Source organism: Paralichthys olivaceus, chromosome 11 (assembly GCF_024713975.1).
Source record: "Paralichthys olivaceus isolate ysfri-2021 chromosome 11, ASM2471397v2, whole genome shotgun sequence".
In the NCBI taxonomy this organism is placed as follows: Eukaryota; Metazoa; Chordata; class Actinopteri; order Pleuronectiformes; family Paralichthyidae; genus Paralichthys; species Paralichthys olivaceus.
Genome location: NC_091103.1, coordinates 16,205,964 through 16,223,473, shown reverse-complemented (window position 1 = coordinate 16,223,473; position 17,510 = coordinate 16,205,964). Strand labels below are relative to the sequence as shown.

The 17,510-nt window shown below is 42.8% G+C and overlaps 1 protein-coding gene across 1 annotated transcript; it reads left to right on the top strand.

The window, feature by feature from the left end:
* The first annotated feature begins 99 nt into the window (after positions 1 to 99).
* Positions 100 to 15,425, top strand: strn4 (striatin, calmodulin binding protein 4). Its single transcript, XM_020088247.2, has 18 exons — positions 100 to 581; positions 6,528 to 6,631; positions 6,771 to 6,847; positions 6,973 to 7,051; positions 7,187 to 7,372; positions 8,336 to 8,513; positions 8,623 to 8,779; positions 9,307 to 9,402; positions 9,686 to 9,804; positions 9,900 to 10,075; positions 10,179 to 10,226; positions 10,309 to 10,430; positions 10,515 to 10,682; positions 10,776 to 10,916; positions 11,292 to 11,390; positions 11,503 to 11,589; positions 12,050 to 12,258; positions 12,383 to 15,425. Exons 1-17 carry the CDS (start codon positions 279 to 281, stop codon positions 12,217 to 12,219), a joined length of 2,310 nt encoding a protein of 769 aa, XP_019943806.1. The 5' UTR covers positions 100 to 278; the 3' UTR covers positions 12,220 to 12,258; positions 12,383 to 15,425.
* Positions 15,426 to 17,510: the final 2,085 nt, after the last annotated feature.

Genomic DNA, 17,510 nt, shown 5'->3' with positions numbered 1-17,510 from the left:
TATAATTCACAGCACATTTGTGACTAAACAGGTCGTGATGTGACAAACATGTAGTGTGGTGGGGGTTTATTGTGAAGGTGTGGGTAACGGAAGTGTAGTGTTCCTCTGAGTGAATAGTAATTTAGCTCGGTGCGTGCGAGGAGGAAGAAAGGAGCTGTGTGGTAGTGAAGCGCACCAGGGGGAGAACAAGGCTGCGGGCGAGTGGTTGTTTTTATTATTATTGTTCGCACACGGCCCGTTTCCACCTCCTTATCCTGGCGAGACGTTGAACGGTTAAAATGGAGGCGGACAGATCCGGCGGAGGACCAAACCCGAACTCCGGCGGCAGCAGCGGAGCGGGGCGCAACCCAAACGGGCCCAAATCAGCACCGGGCCAGGCGACATCAGCCGCGGGGACCGGGGCGATGGCAGCGGCGGCGGCGGCAGCAGCTGGAGCGATGCCCGGGTCGTCGCAGCCCCGGGAGCTGCAGGACGGGGACTCGGGTATGACGCTTCCTGGGATCCTGCACTTCATCCAGTACGAGTGGGGACGCTTCCAGGCCGAGAAATACCGCTGGGAGGCGGAGAGAGACGAACTCAGGGTAAATCTGTCGATTATTTAGCCTGCGTGAAGGTGAATACAGGCCAGTGGTGACACAGGAGCTGCTACAGTGTCGCTTTGTGACTGTACACATGCCTTACAGTCAGGATGACAACATGCTAACGGGCTAACATCTTATCATACTGTATAGGATCTATTATTACCAGAGAGTACATTGAAAAAGCTAATGCTGATCAAAAAACCCAAACATCCAGCAGCTAACTTTAAACAGAAAATAAACTATTTCCAGGAACCATCATCCATGCAATTTGGCCTCTGGGTTTCTATATAATCAATTATATTTCACTAACAAAGATGTAAACCACAATACATGGATGCAATCTACGTTTTTGTCAGCCTGCGGAAGTAATTGCTGATAAGAAATAAGGATAAGTAATATGTCATTAGGTGTGGCTTCCCTGTATTTGTGCAGGTATACATCAAACACTTCCCTGCACCAGACTCCATTCAAGAAAGTCTTTTTTCGGGGGGCATTTGAATGGGAACATGCTTTGTAAGTTGACAGAAATCAGTTTTTTACAACACACATTCACACATCAAGTGATCTGTGGTTGAGCTGCTGTGGTTAAAAGATAAACAGCGGTGTCTCACAGCTCTGAGGTCCCTGTTACAATCACTGCATTCGACTGTGGCAGCCATTGAGAGCTGTCAAAGTGGTGGCCTTGCTTGAGGAAGAAGCACTGGCTGCTGTAAAATGAGGGGTAGTTTGAGGGTATTTCTGTTTTTGAATTCACAAAAAGACACAGTAAAAGACGGGGCTCAGGGTGACCTTTGAACATGGGCAGACAGCTTGCACTTTTTGGACTAAATGCCATTTTACAGCACAGTCCTTTCCGATGAAGGTCTCTGAGGCGTAATCATAATGGATAGTTCATTGCTGTAAAGGAGCGTGATTGTATAGCTTGTGGCATTGGAAGGAAATCAACACTCAGGCGGATGAATCAGCGTTGCAGTGTTTGAACATGACTGATATCTATGCAACGCGGTGCGATTCCTCACTATAATTAATGCTTTTTTGACTTAGTTTAAGTACCATCCTATGTACAGCTAATCTTTTTGGCTGGAGTTGTGGGCTAGTGATCGTAAATGGCACAAACAAAATACCCACATGAATGTGTGGGTCAATGATATAGAAAATGACAATGAGCAAGGCATGAGTCCTCTAATAGCTCCAGTTATTTGGGCAGCAGAAAACAGAGGTGGTACTATGCAGCTGTCCTATATGCATGTGTGCATCTGTGACTCTGAGCATTGCTGGGCAAGACTGTGCTTACTCATCAAATTGTTCCAGGCTTAAGAAAGGTTAGGAAAACAAGCATACCAGGATGTTTTCGCTCTGCGTTTGAGATGAAGAACAGTTCAACATTTACCTTAACTCATATGTTTTCTTTTCTTCCTCTAAGACTGATGAAACCACAGATACAGGAATATCATTGCCTCTCTGCTGTCACTCTGCTCCTCATTTTGCCCCATCTCAAACCTATGTAGTTATAAATAGGACCTTGATAAAATATCAATGAACAATAACAAACCGGCTCTGCTCTCTGCTTTTATAGGCGCATGCGGGATGAGAGTGGGAATAGAAGTCAAAAGCAGGTCATCGTCATATCCAACACGCCATTAGTGCCTGTTATGAAACTTTATTTACGTTTGCGCATTTACTGCACATGGTCTGATTTCACAGGCACAATTAGCACCATGTCCTGTGCTGAGGGAAAGAGAAGCTTGCTGGAGTTCCAGGCTGAAAAAGTGACCCAGCTTACATTTTTAACACCCACAGGCCACAAAGACTGTGGCTTTGGTTGCCAGCCTGTTTGCAGGGCCCTCAACATGCCAGTTAGCGTACCCCCTGGTCATTTTCTGTAAAGTTGGCAACACATTGTACATGTGTTCACAGTATAGCCTGGTCATATGTGACATTTGCATGACATGCTATGCTTTTATGGCATTTATACAACAAACATGGAAGCTGAACAAGAAACATTTCAGCAGCTGCAAAACCATCACCAAAGTTTAACAGACATCAACACTATCATCTTATGAGTATGGCAGTGTGAATGTCTGTGAGACTGTAACACATGTGCCGTCTGCTAGTGTGTTTTTGGTGTAAAAGGCCACCTGTGGTGCTATGTCTCCAGTGACAGGCTTGGAATTAAGGCCTTTCCAGCTCCGGGCCAGGTGGGACGTCCCAGCATGACCGTGGGACGGCAGCACAGGGACAGGTGGCAGTGGCCTCGTCCCTCTGTCCTTCAGACACCACACCGCACAGCTCTGCCTGTAATAATTAGCTTGTTATAATGATCATTATAATTTAATAGGCAATCGGACTAAGCTGCACTTATTCAACAAAGAGAGGTAAAGGTCTGCCCCTTTACCTGCCGCTTCCTGCATCTTTCTCATTTCCAGCGATTCAATTGTATTAACCGTTTCAGTGTAGAAAAGTTTATTGGTGACCCAGATGACATCACTTCCTGATGAGTGTGGCCCAGGGGGCCCCTGGGTGCACATCTCTAACTAGAAACTCTGCGCTGTCTGCCATGACGCACATATGACATCCATATGTAATCTATTATTACATGCCTCCCACCCATACAGACTTGTAGCACTCCTGTTGTGCTTATAGATTTATATTTTACCTTTCTTTTTTCTGTATATAGAATTTTCTCTGCTTTGTTGCACTCACTGAAATTATGGAAATCTCATGGTTTGAAACTAATTTCATTACTTAGAGTAGTTTTTCCTTCTCACTGATTATCAAATAACTTCAGACCAAACATAGGCAGCAAGCCCGACCTTTGGAATGTCATAAATACTACACACACACACACACACACACACACACACACACACACACACACACACACACACACACCATCAAAGCACGCTGTCCCAGAAAAGTTCATTGCTCTACTTGTTGGCTCACAGATTCTCTCAGGGGGATGAAGGGATGAGAAGATGGAGGGTGGCCAGTCGAGGAGGAAAGCTGCCCTTGACCCTGTTCAGCAGCAACTGACAGAATAGGCTAAATATTCCAGGCCGTGACAAACTGAAAAGGTCAGCAGGAGTAGGCCACATGGAGCGAAACCCACCCACAGGAAAGAGAGATCAGATGGCACGACAGGTTCACTCGCAACACATTTAATAGCCAGTGAATGGGCCTTGTCTCATTTATGTTGGCCCGGATCAAACACACTCAGTGAAAACAAGCATGTTCCCGTCTGAACCAGGCAAAGGACGGAATAACAAGGCAAATGAAAGTTGAGGTGACTTCTCCTTAATTAACTGCATTAGACTGATGAAACAGTTTCACCTCCCCACACACTCAAAACTGTATTCGTCCCTAAGAGGGCCAAATGTTTGCTATTGTAAATGAATCCACTCTTCCTGCCCACTGAGCCTCTCAAAGAGAAATACTGTAGAAAAGAAGGGTAAGTAAAACAAGGTCAAAGCCAAATAATGAGTTGGATGTCATAGATAAAGAATCACATACAACCGTAAACTGACATATTCATCCCTCTGTTTTGGCTACTTTTATTTGTCAGGAGAAAACTGTTCTTAAACTGTGCGTGACCTCGTCTCTATGTTGGCCAACAAAGTAGCGTCAGTGATGAGGTATTGGGCACTAGTGGGAACCTGTCCTTCCAGGAACACAACATGACACTGTCTGGAACACAAGGGCGGGATGTGTGTGTGTGTGTGTGTGTGTGTGTGTGTGTGAGTGTGTGTGAGCAGGTCGTAGCTCGTCTGTGTGAGGAGGTGTATAAACGCACGGGCTGCCCCTTAAGGGTGACAAAGACACATTCCATTTAGAGGTGGAAATGATGAACTGCTGATTCAAAGGATTTAGTTCAGAATAAGGTTTGTTTGTTTGTTTTTAAGCTAAGCGACTGAATCACTGTTCACTTCAGGACAGATTAGACCTCCATAAGAACTAAATGCAAGGTGAAAAGCTAGCAGCCATACATCTGCATGCTAGGACACGCTTGAATGTTATGCTTATTGAAAGAAAATAAAGTCAATTTATTTAATGTGAGCTTGGATTTTTTAGTCTGTGTACCCAGGATAACACATGCAGTTTTCTGATATCTGAACCTTGTGCTCTTATACACAGTGCTCACGACAGTATTTATGTTTTATTATGTCAGCCTGGAACAAACCTTTTTTGCTTCTGTGGAATACTCAAATACATTAGTGCACCTACCACTACAAAACACAACATGCAACTATTACTACTTGTGTGTAACTGGAAATACTCTGCTCGCTGCTGCTGCAGTGAACCCTGTGCCAGCTGCTTTCATAAACCACCTAACCACAGCAAATTATACTGTATATTATTTCATTCACACAAGGCTGAACAGATTTGTTTGTGTTTTGTGTCATGCTCGCATGTTGATTGAATACATTCCTTTTCAGTCTGTACTGTTGTTGCTCTACAGACACAGTTAATTTTCCTTTTTACTCATTGTGATGGCCTTGGATCATTTACAAGCACTGAGCTGGCCCTTTTACATTAGGCCAAGTATAAACCACATACAATTATCTGTAGTTCACAACTTCTTAGATGACGTCTGCAGTGTTGACATGCTGGGGTTGACGATCATCTCCAAAATTCTGAGATTAGCATATAAAATCACATTGCATTAATCAGGATTACTCAGCAGCAGCAGTAGTAAGGTTTGCTCGGCAGATTATCCTGAGCTTCCCTTGCTCTCCTAGCTGATTACATGAGTGTGTGTGAGTGTATGAGTCTGCATGAGTGAGTGTGTGTGTGTACATACTCGCTTTCCTGGATGATGACTACCCTTTCAAGTAGACCGAGTGCTTGCCCCATGAGATAGTGTTTTTAGACCGTTCTAGTTTTACAGAACTGCGTATGCGTGTGGGAGCAGCCTCGTGGACTCTGACAGGGGGGGCGTGCACGGGAGAAATGGACTGTAAAACAAGCAGCGTTAGTGCTCCAGCAGCCCTCGGCACAGAGGGAGGAGAGATAGAGAGTGGAAATACAAAACTGTTGTCCTCACTATCACCTGCATGCTAATCCTGAGAGAAGAAACAGAGTCAGGTCTTTTTAGCCTTTTTCAAACTGGGATTTTTTCTGGGGCATAATTCTCCCTCAGCCAACAGAGGGCAGGTATGAAGGACAAAAAAATGACAAGTATAAATGAATTAAAGCAGAAATAAATAATTCAATACATAAATAAATGAAAAAATAAATACAATTTATGTATTTCTACATTTGTTGATGAATAAATGCATGAACTTATTTCTTCATTTGAACATGTAATTATGTATTTCTACATTTATTTATTTCTGTATTTCTACATTTAATTATTTGTGCATTTTTCGGTACGCTGGAGCTTTTGAATCAAAGTTTTACTCAACGGTTCACAGTTTTTGAGGCATCGCCTTTGACAAAAAAAACAACTTTTAATTCTTTGACAAATGACTAGAATGGGCTGTGAACATCTATTTCCTCAAGGTACCAGTTATCAGTGAGGAAGGAAACGGATGTAAAAAAGAGAGCGGAAGCAGACAGAGGAAGGATATGTCTTTAAAAAAGGGTATTTGAATTTGGCCGGTGTGTCTTGTTTTTCCTCTCCTGCAGATGCCTTGGTTTGGAGAAGTTAAAAATAAGAGCTCTGCTCCACAACCCTCTATTTACTCCTGGGTTCTCAGAAGTCATGGTTGCTGTTTTTTTTTCCTTCAAGCTCACAGTCTTTCCTTGTGATCTCTGATAATATCACATGCCCTAGTTTTGACTTTTTTACCTTTAATTTGAGCCAGTACATGCTTCACCTCAGTTATGGCTGAGACATAACATCCATATCAATTGATTTGCAGCTTGTATATGTGTGGTTGTGTGGTTTTTTTTTGTTTTTTTTTGAAGGTTGAGTTCCTCACCATCCTATGTGTGTCTGTGTTTCAGGCTCAGGTGGCGTTCCTACAGGGTGAGAGGAAAGGGCAGGAGAACATGAAGCAAGACCTGGTGAGGCGGATCAAAATGTTAGAGTACGCCCTCAAACAAGAGAGGTACGACAAATATCAGGAACTCTCCCAAATGTCTCCTCACATCTGTTATCTATTCAACCATCTTAATGGTTCAGCCATAGACTTCTTTCTAGTATTTACCTATAATGCCGCCCTCCTGTGGTCTTTTGTGGGGTTGCAGGGCAAAGCACCAGAAGCTGAAGACAGGAAATGACCAGAGTCCAGGAGACAAGAAACCAGAGACAGAGGCAGACCAGCGTATGTTTTACCAAAATTTTTCTAAGCTGCTATTTAGAAATGTTATACCATCTACTGCTGTTGCTCTCTTCTGCTTTTTCTGCTCATGCCCTGCTGTTGCATCACTACTTCATCTTTTTCTGTAGTTCCCAATGGGCCCGCTGAGTCAGACGCTGAGCCAGTCAATCAGATGTCCTGGAAGGAGGGACGTCAGCTATTACGCAAGTAAGACCTCTCCATCATCCTCTCCTTTTATCTCATTGCAATAATAATGTGTTCAATCATTGCTTTTAATGTGGGAAATAGACTAGAGGGATTCATTTGTTTATCGATGTGCTCTTCTTTTAACTGTGATTGTAGATACCTGGAGGAAGTAGGTTATTCAGACACTATCCTGGACATGAGGTCTAAGCGTGTGCGCTCCCTGGTCGGGCGGAGCAGCCCAGAGGCGAATGGACCCCCAGCCAGTGAAACCTGCCCTGAGCCTGAGCCCCGGGTAGGGTGGGAGTCGTTGTTGGCTAGACAGATAGAGGAACAAATCAGGAGGTGAGACTCTCATTGCTGCTTCTGCACTGATGACAGTTTGTATGATGCATCAGATCTTTTGCCACACATATAGATATTAATGCGGTGCAGTTGTCATCAGATGTTAAATGGCAAATGCCATATATTTTCAGCCTAGTACCACCCTTTATAAGATGTGGCCTAATTTACTCACCATGCCCCAATCTGATTATCTATTCACAGAAATGACTGAATATGTTAAACTTATCCATGTGAATTTAGAGCACACACAATACTGTACACAGACCATACTTAAAGCTTTTGATAATTAATGCTCTGACAAAGACAGCTCACTCAAAGCAGAGTAGAGTTTGACGTCACCTTAACCTGATTTTCAACAGGGTGTTTTACTGGTATAATTGAGGAAACCTTTAATCATATGGTGTTAATAATAACAGAATAACTACTACTACACTCACACTACTATGCATCAATGGTGCTACATTTACGCCTACTGTTTTCAAGAAGTTTGGAAACGCAGCAGACCCTGTTTTATTTTGAAAACTGCTGGGCTGTGTTTAGTATGGATAGGCAGCAACAGTGACAGTCACGTGCATTGGCTTCCTGATTGGTCACTACTTGACTACCAGCGGTGAGGGCAAAACATTAACACTGACTGTCAGTAACCATTTCACCTTGTCTTTGGTCTTAAAAAGAAATACCTTGTCTTACTTTTCACCATTGCTGTCTCCTTTGTAGTTTATGTAACCAAGCAACCAAATGCAGAGTAGATAATCTGCTTCCTGTTTACACTGGTAAACACGTGCCTAATGTACATGAATGGTCACATGATATGCATTTTCAGTTGTGTGAGTATGGACCGGGATAAATACTGATGCAGAATGTAAATGTGATATTATGGATGTAGCCTGAGATCATCACACCTTTAGCTATTGTCCTAAATAATCTTTTTATTCATTCAAGTTAACATGAACTGTTTTGTAGGAAAGCGGACAAGGAAAGCTCTAAGGAACGTCCGGGTGGCTCGGTGCTGGATAAGATCCCCTTCCTGCATGGCTGCGAAGATGATGACGAAGACGACAGCGACGAGGAAGATGACTTCCAGGGCATGGCCACTGACTGCATCGATGGACCGCGCAAAAACAAAAAGTCACGTGTAAAGGTACGACGACTGAGAAACAACATTCAGTGGAACTCAAAGAAAAACTATAAGCTACACTCATGTCTTATCGTACACTAAACCACACTCTCTGCTCTGTTCCCGTGTCCAGATGGGTACAGAGCCCATGACCACAGACCTTGACCCAGAGGACGAGGAGGACGAAGACGACTCGGAAGATGCCCTCGGAGAGTTCGACTTCCTGGGCTCGGGGGAGGATGGGGAGGGGGCGGGAGAGGCCCGGATCTCGGGGGACGGACGGGAGTTAGGTACGCTGTTGCCATAGCAACACCATCAGCACCAGCACTGCCAGAATCACTGCCACCAGTGTATTTGTCGTCCTTGCCCTCCCCTCCCTCCCCCTTTTGCTCACCTTTTTATCTTTTACTTCTCATTGTGTCCTGGCATCTCTTCTTGTCAATAAAACCAGCTTCTTTTCCCAACCACCTGTCTCTCTGTCCTGTTTCGCTGTGTAGCTGTCATCTCTGTCTCTAGGTATATTTCCTGTTGGGGTCATTTCACAGGTTACCGCGCATGCTGCCTTCTCTTTTTACACTTCCACATTTCATTCTGAGTCATATTTACACTGTAGCCCTGCACTTGTATTGATTTCACCCTTTAAAAGAAAAGAAGCTGTAAAATTCTATTTGTGTGTCATGTATTTAAAGAATTCTTAAAGTCTGTCCTCTTGCCTCCGTCTACATTCGTCTGTGTTTCATCTGTCGGCCTCTCCACTCTTCCTCCGCCTCTCTGCATGACTGGATGTTTTGTGTCTCTCTCCTCTTGCCGGGTTCAGAGAACCGCAGGAACAAGTTACAAGGCATGATGTCGGACTTCCCCCCTAAACCTACCCCGCCCCCTTCTGTTTCGGGACAGGCTCGCCCTGGAGAAGGTAAGACTTCCCCACCGAATATATCCCATAGCAAATGATAGTCCTTCATCACCCAAGTATTCTCCCTCAGTCTCATCTGTGTCCTACAATGCATGAGAGTAGCTTAGACGTTCAATCTTGCGTGGGGGGACTTTCACAAAGTTTCTCCTAAACTTATAAATATTTCCTTTGGAACAAAGTGTGGGAGTAAAGCTGCAGGAGAGATAGACTCTTTATTTATAAGGGCCTGACACTTTTGTCAAGATGCATTAGTATTTTATGCTTTTCCACCTCCAACCTCCAGGTGGCGCCCTGGGTTTCTCCTCTGATGTCTTCATCATGGATGCTGTTGGAGGAGGAGACATGAACCTTGGTGAACTGGCTGATCTCACTGTTGCCAATGACAACGATCTGTCCATGGATGTAATTATACAAGTTGTTCTGGTCAATCCACAGATTTAATCGAGACTGCATATGTTCACTCAGAACTCATTAATGTTTGTTTTTTAATGTATCAGATGCAGGACAACAGAGAGGAGTTTAAGAAGACATGGAACCCCCGTTTCACACTACGCAGCCACTTTGACGCCATCCGCGCTTTGACCTTTCACCCCAGCCAAGCGGTGCTGCTCACAGCCTCCGAGGACGGAACACTAAAACTATGGAATCTCAACAAGGCCATGCACTCTAAAAAGTAAGAACCACAAGGAAAATGGAGAATGAAGAATTTAGTATTAGGATGCACAAATGTTAAAGGAAATGAGAAGCAAATAAAAAAAAGCTGTGTCCCTCCACAGGAACGCAGCTTTAGATGTTGAGCCCATCTACACATTCAGAGCGCACAGGTGAGCCTGAGACACAAACACAAATTCACACCTTGTGCTCAAACCTGTCACTGACACACAGATGCCTCGTGTGTTTTTACAGTGGAGCTGTTTTGTCACTGACCATGGGTGAGGATGGAGACTCCTGCTACAGCGGAGGTCTAGATGGAACCGTCAGGTGTTGGAAAATGCCAGACCTCAATGTGGATCCTTATGATAACTATGGTCAGTCACTCCCAACTGAATATATTATAAGTAACGATAACATCCCTATTAATATTATGGTTTTATGTGCATTTGTGCGTCCAGATCCTGGCATCGAGAGCAGCGTACTAGCAGGTCATGAAGACAGCGTATGGGGTCTGACTCACTCAGCAGTTCACCATCGTCTTGCCTCGTGCTCGGCCGATGGCACCATTCGCATCTGGGACCCTCAGAACTCAGCTCCCTGCCTGTCTGTCTTCAATAAGGAAAGAGGTAGACATCTGTGCTCAGTGTGTGGATTCATGTTTGACCTTTCATTTTTGCGTCCATGCCACAACACTTTTATCTTCTCCTGTTTTCTTCCAGAGCACGGAACACCCACCTCAGTGGCCTTTGTGGCTACTGACCCCAACCAGGTAGTGGTGTCATTCGACGGTGGTGAGACGTTGCTCTACGACCTCAACACAGAGCAGAGCATCACCGCACTAGAGACACAGACCAAGGATGGTATGTTCTGAACACGATAACTCATTTGTTACAGTGGACATTACAGAATGAGTAATAAGTTAAAAATGATAATGAACTTTACTCAAATAGCACTTTTCTTAACATTGTCTCAAAGTGGGAAGAAACAATGAGAATGAGCAAATAAAGTAGAACAATGAAATAGAATCATATAAATAAATAATTTGATCAATTGGTGTCATTCATTTGTTAAAGCATTTATAAGACAAAACATATTTAAGAAGAGATTTAAAAGAAGCTAGAGAATTTGTCTGAGTTCAGTGGGGAGCGAATTCTGAAATCTGGGGGTTCTGAAAATATAATAATGATAATCAATTGACTGAATTAGATTAATGGGTGGTTGTTTGTCTTTTGCAGGCAGTGAACTGATCAACCGGGTGGTCAGTCACCCATCTGAGCCCGTCTCCATCACTGCACATGAGAACCGTACCATCCGCTTCCTAGACAATAAGTCAGGTATGTGCAGGAGCTGTTTTATTTCTACTGGTCGTCTCTTAGATTCCTTTGTAGACATATTTTATTCTGGGATGCGAATACATCTAAACAATGACTTTGTGTGTTTGCACAGGTAAAGTTGTCCACTCAATGGTTGCTCACCTGGATGCGGTCACCTGTCTCACTACAGATCCTAAAGGCACTTACCTCATCTCTGGCAGTGAGTACACAGTTTACAACATTTTCAAAATACTGTCAATCATAATGTCTTTTCCACTGTGTTGTGTTTTCATAAAATATTATCATACCCAGAGACATTTCAATGCAAACACTTTGTTTGAGTCAAGTTTATTCTGTACACAAGTGGGAATATTTAAGGGATTTATAAATAGGTTTAAAAATAAATAGTGAAAATAAAAACTGTCTTCAGGGTTTGCATGTAAAAGATGGTAAAAGGTTTTTTAAACCATAGGCAAAAAACACGGCTCAAGTTTAGACTGAGAACTTTCTGCACAGTCTCGGCTAAAGTTGCAGTGTAACACAATGCATAATAAGCTGTACATTAAGTCTATTTTGTAAAACAATATAAAAGATTCCTTTCCATTGTACTCAACAGTGATCTTTGCCCCTCCATAACTTTGTTTCTGTCTTTGTTTCCTCCCTCTCTCCGCCCCCTGCAGGCCACGACTGCTCGGTGCGCCTGTGGATGCTGGACAACAGGACGTGCGTGCAGGAGATCACAGCCCACAGGAAGAAGCACGATGAGGCCATTCACGACGTGGCCTTCCACTCTTCCCAGCCGTTCATCGCCAGTGCTGGCGCGGATGCACTTGCCAAGATCTTTGTCTGACAGTACTTCCGTCATTGGCGGAGGCATTTTTTAAAACAGGTTTTCTTTCTTGTTGGATCTTTGCAACTCTAAATCACCAACTCATAAATGTTTGATTTAATATCTTTTGTTTTTGTGACCGTTCGTCAGTTTAACTTTATTTACCTGTTTTTATTGCCTTTAGAGTCCTACAACTACAACAGGGCCAAAACAGACTGAAGACTACAGTGGACGAATTTCACCTGCTTGCACGCACGCAAGCACACACACAGACACACAGACACACACACACACACACACACACACACACACACACACACACACACACACACACACACACACACACACACACACACACACACACACACACACACACTTGTCCTGCACCCCACCGGCTGGGTACTGACACAGGACGCCACCTCCCCTTGATTCCTCACTGTTCTCTGATGCCTCAGTGACTTCTTGTAATACTAATCACACTTCTTTTTATAACTGTAACTGCTCCGTTTTCAAATAATCATGTCTGAAGTGACACTTTTCTACACTACAGTATTAAGCTCTGCTTATTTCCTTTTTTTTTGCAGTTTGCCAGTTGTTATTACAAAACACTGTGTGTGTGCGTGCGTGTGTGTGTGTGTGTGTGTGCACGCTTGAACTGCTGATACATTTCAAAGAGAATCACGGAGGAACGCACTTGCACTGCACAACACAACGCACAAATGCACCGTTGCATTTCATTTCAAACTTTTGTTTTTTGTCGCTGAAATATTGGTTGAGTCTAACACATACTGTTTGTAGGCAAGGTTTAAAAAAGGTAACTGTTCCCAGTGTCGGCAGAAAACATCCAACCAACCTCTGCACTGGGAATCCAATGTATTACATTCCAAAGACTCTAGAAGAAGTGTGCGTGTGTTTGTGTGTGTGTGGTGTCGTATTTGGGGTTGGAGAATGTTTAACTGAGTGGTGTGTGGCATCTGAGGAGGCACCAGACAGTCACTAACCAGTGTTGAACAGATAGCTTTATTTTAAACCTAATCGCCAACACACCAAGTCTCATTGTATGTCTGAGTATAAACGTGTCCCTAAGATTCTGCCTCTAATTGTGTGTGCGTGAGAGAGAGTGAGGGACAGAATGTAACCCTGATGTACAAGATAATGTACATATTTACACAATCATAACCCATTTTTACAGATTCAACATCATGAGGGCAAAGTTCAAGTCTGTACTCTGCAGAGGTGTGAGAGCGGTTTGTATGCTCGCGACAAAAGACACAGATTGTGTCGTGGAGCTTTTTACTGTACAGAAGAGTGTGTGTGTGTGTGTGCGTGAGTGTGTGTGCACTAGTTAAATCAAGGTGCTATGAAAGACCTCGTCAGACTTGAGTCAGAATCAGGGACCTGTTTTTGTGCGAGTGTAAAAAAGAGAGAGTGTTTCTCACTCATTGGGCTATAGATGTACATCGTTTTTCTCTTTCATCACTTCACTAACTGCCGTCACATTTCAGAACTAACCGTCACTGTAAACGTTAGAGGGGTATGAATAATGTTGACGTTGATGGGTTCAGGCCTGAGGAGTGTACATAGCTGCTGATTCTTTTATCACAGCCAGGACCATGTGAACTGAAACAGTTTCCTCAGGTGAGAGCTGTTCATTTCGTCTTTTTTTTATTTCAACGTGACGTTGGTGCCAGTTTTCGGCATATAGACGTGTATTTATTCAGGCTTTTTCAGAAGAAAAAAAGCTTCGCCACTGGTCGTGATTTGTGGTTCCCTCCTCTAGTTTGACGTGCATCCGTTGCACAGTAGCACGTTACCCAGAGAGCCGGCGGCGTAAAGCAGGTCTCTTTCTGACGAGGCACGCTGGGAGAAGTGGCTCCAAAAAAGAAAGAATAGAAAGAAAAGAAAAGATGAAAGTCCACTTTGAATTCAACCACTCAAAGACAGAAAAAAACAATTTATTTAAGATGTGTGGAGAACATTTGGATTAAGTGGAGAAACTTCACATCTATCTCTCTTTGTCCTGCATTTATTCTAACAACTGCAGGACACACGTTTGTTTGACTTATGTAGAAGTTGTCCCTTTAAGGCCTGAACTGATTTCATGTTACTTTGACTGGTCGCGTTAATCTGTTACCTCAAGAGGACTGATAAAATCTGGTGTTAAAGTGGCCGTCAAAGCAGAAACCCTCCTCCTCTTCAAGATTAAAGGGTCACACTGGGGTTCAAACGTCAGATCCTAAACGTTCAATGTAGCCTAGAGGGGACACACTTCAATTCACTGGGGACACTAGCATGTAGAGGTTGTTAAGTCTCAGAACAGGGTGGTTGATGTTTATTTCTACTTTCTTTGACGTGAATCTGTCAAAGAGAACACGCAGGTGCAGCTACGTTATTGTTCAGCTGCTGTGCATCGTAACGTCCTCTTATCACATTAATTTACTGCTTGGCTCCATGTTGCACTACATCTAATCGTGGATGCTGTTGCTATAGACACAGACAGGGTGCAGAGATAATGTTTTGGAGGTATCTCTAATATAATCTCGAGATTTTTCAAGTGTGGAAGCTGCTGTGACTCAGTTTTTTGATACTGAGAGTTGCTGATGAGCTACTGTGTCCCCTCTCGTAGAATAAAGACAAATCAGTTTGACACATCAGAAAAAAAAAAGGAAATCAAAGCAGAGGTGGAGAATGATGACTGAAGATGCCATCATGTGCTGTAAATGTCCATCATTTCCTTGTTTTCTTTCTTGCATTTCTTTTCTTTGGTTATGAATATGATTATTAAGATGTAAGAATACTGTAGTATCATAAGTGAACCATTCTTCCTTGCTAGGCATAGAACTTGCTTGTGATTGATAATGGCAATGTATAACTTGTAAAAAAGCAAAACAATTAAAAACTCGAAAAAACTAAGAAAATAAGTCAAAAAAAATCTGTTACCAGTCAGAGGCCAAGGTAAAGGACTCATTTCTTTGTGTTTTTATTTTTTTAATAGCAATTTATCACTGTGTGATATTTTGTACATCATATTAAGCTGTATTCAAACTATTTCCTCTAACTACAAGGGATAAGAGACCTGCTTTTTATTAATTTTGTTTTACTATATATTTTTGAACTGCATTCTAGCTTGTATCAAATGAATTTTCTCTTTTTGTTTACGGGTCCCTTGTTGTATGTCATTAAGGAAGAAAAGCAAAACAAAAAAAATGAAGATTTTTGTACAGTGACTTCAGAGTTCTGTTTTGTGTTGTCTTTCTTTCCTCTGTGTTCAACAAACCTGCAAAAACAACCAGAAGCATTCTGGACTCATCCGTCACATTAGGCTAATGAAATACATGAAGACTTCCAAATGACATTTATAATCACCAAAACTAATAAATAAGACTTATTTTTAGACCATCTGTCTTAAACTTAAAGAAGCCACTTGTTTCTTTGTTGTTTGGGTAATGTATTCAATCTATGCTTCAGGGCCTGCATCAGCTATCCAAATAAAACTTTAGGAACTAACTTAGATAACCCACCAGCTTCAGCCGTCCTACCCCACGGCTAGTTATACATCAACTCAAGAGTTACTCCTCTCACACAAAGTAAATGTCTAAAGACCACAACCTCAGGCACAGGTCTTCTTCCTATTTTGCATAACGTGTCTATGGAGAATATGAGAACTTTCAAGAGACGGAAGCCGTTTAGTTTCTTAAAAACACATTTATACCTCTATACCTAGACTTCCCATAATGCAACTCCTTAGTTAGTTGGTTAGTTCATTGTCCTGGCAGGGGAAATTCAGTTTCACAACACTGCACATTCACTTCTTCAAACCACGTCCCATTATTATCCTGTTAAGATCCACAAGGGATTGGACCCCAGAACAGAACCAGACAGTCTTCAAAGAATAAACAAGGTTTATTCACAGCAAACACTATGATATACACACACAAGATAATGCAGGGAGAGCAGGCAGGGGAGAATGGTCCAGAGAATGATGGGAATGAATCCAGGGGTCGAGGCAGGAGGGAGGTAGGGTGGTAATGCTGTGGTAGAAGTCCAGCGAACTGACGACCGGGCTTCCACTGAGGGGAGGGTACGAACAGACGAGGAGTGGATGGTAAGCCAGGGTTGATATACTGCAGGGGTGATTGAATGATGAGGTACTGGTCTGCCAGCTTCTGGACTCCAGGCCATGCCCACGGGACAAACCAACAGAGAGACAACAAAGGGAGAAACCACAGGAGACACAAGGAAGGGGGAAAAATGGGAAACACAGGGAAAGATGCCACCGGAGGAGGGGGAACTATGACATCCAATGTAACAATTACAGCGATAACATATAACATTAAACCTTGATTTATGGTCAAGAGCTGGGTTAATGATGGGATGTCTCATTGGTAGTTTTTAATAGATGCCTGTTGTTTAAAACCGAAATCAATGGTTTGTAAAGGCAGCTGTTTAAAATTTGAACTCCCAAAAGAACTCCAGCGACATGTCCGAGATGCACCCCGCTTCTTGCCTAATGTCAGCTGGGATTGGCTCCCACTCTCCCTGTGAACTTTGAAGGATAAGAGGTACGGAGGGATACCTATGAAATTCAGGGGCTTAACGCTAAATCCAGTGTTCTTTTTCAGAGGACGGAGTTAAGTTACTCCAAATAATATTTTATATTTCATCTTAGAAATGTGTGATTCACGTGTGTGTGTGTTTTAATGTCGTACATCTTGTCTCTTAATGTTGATGTTGTATTTCCCTATTTATGTAACATTTTGATGTCATCAAACTTTTTTACCTGTGGTTGTATTTATTTGTAAGATGAGATCGAATCTCCTATTTAAATGGCAACAGTAGCTCCATGACTGCATGTCCACTGCATGTCACTTTACCAAACAGGGCCCTCCTGTGGTGGAAAGAGGCATCCTCTAACATTGTTTTCAGTTGCTGAGTCAGAACTCTTCTAGCACCACTGTTGCCGTAAATTCTGCTGCCTGAAGTGAATTTGGTTTAATGGATCTAAAATTTTAAGATTGCATCACAGAGAGAATCACAATAAAATAGTCCTGGGAAGAGAATAAGCGGAAGAGGATGAACTTCATATGGTTCGTGAGTGTCAATATTACCTCTATCTATCTCTAGAAAATGAAATCAGTGGTGCAGAGTCCTTTGTTCCTTATTTTCTCTTAGATCTGTGAGACGAGACAGGCAACATTCTTAGTGTCTTTTAAATCTCTTCTTAAAACAAATTGTAACACAAATTTTATGCATGTTTGACATATGTTGTGTTTCATTTTGTGTCTAACTTCATATCTGTCTCCTTTTAAATG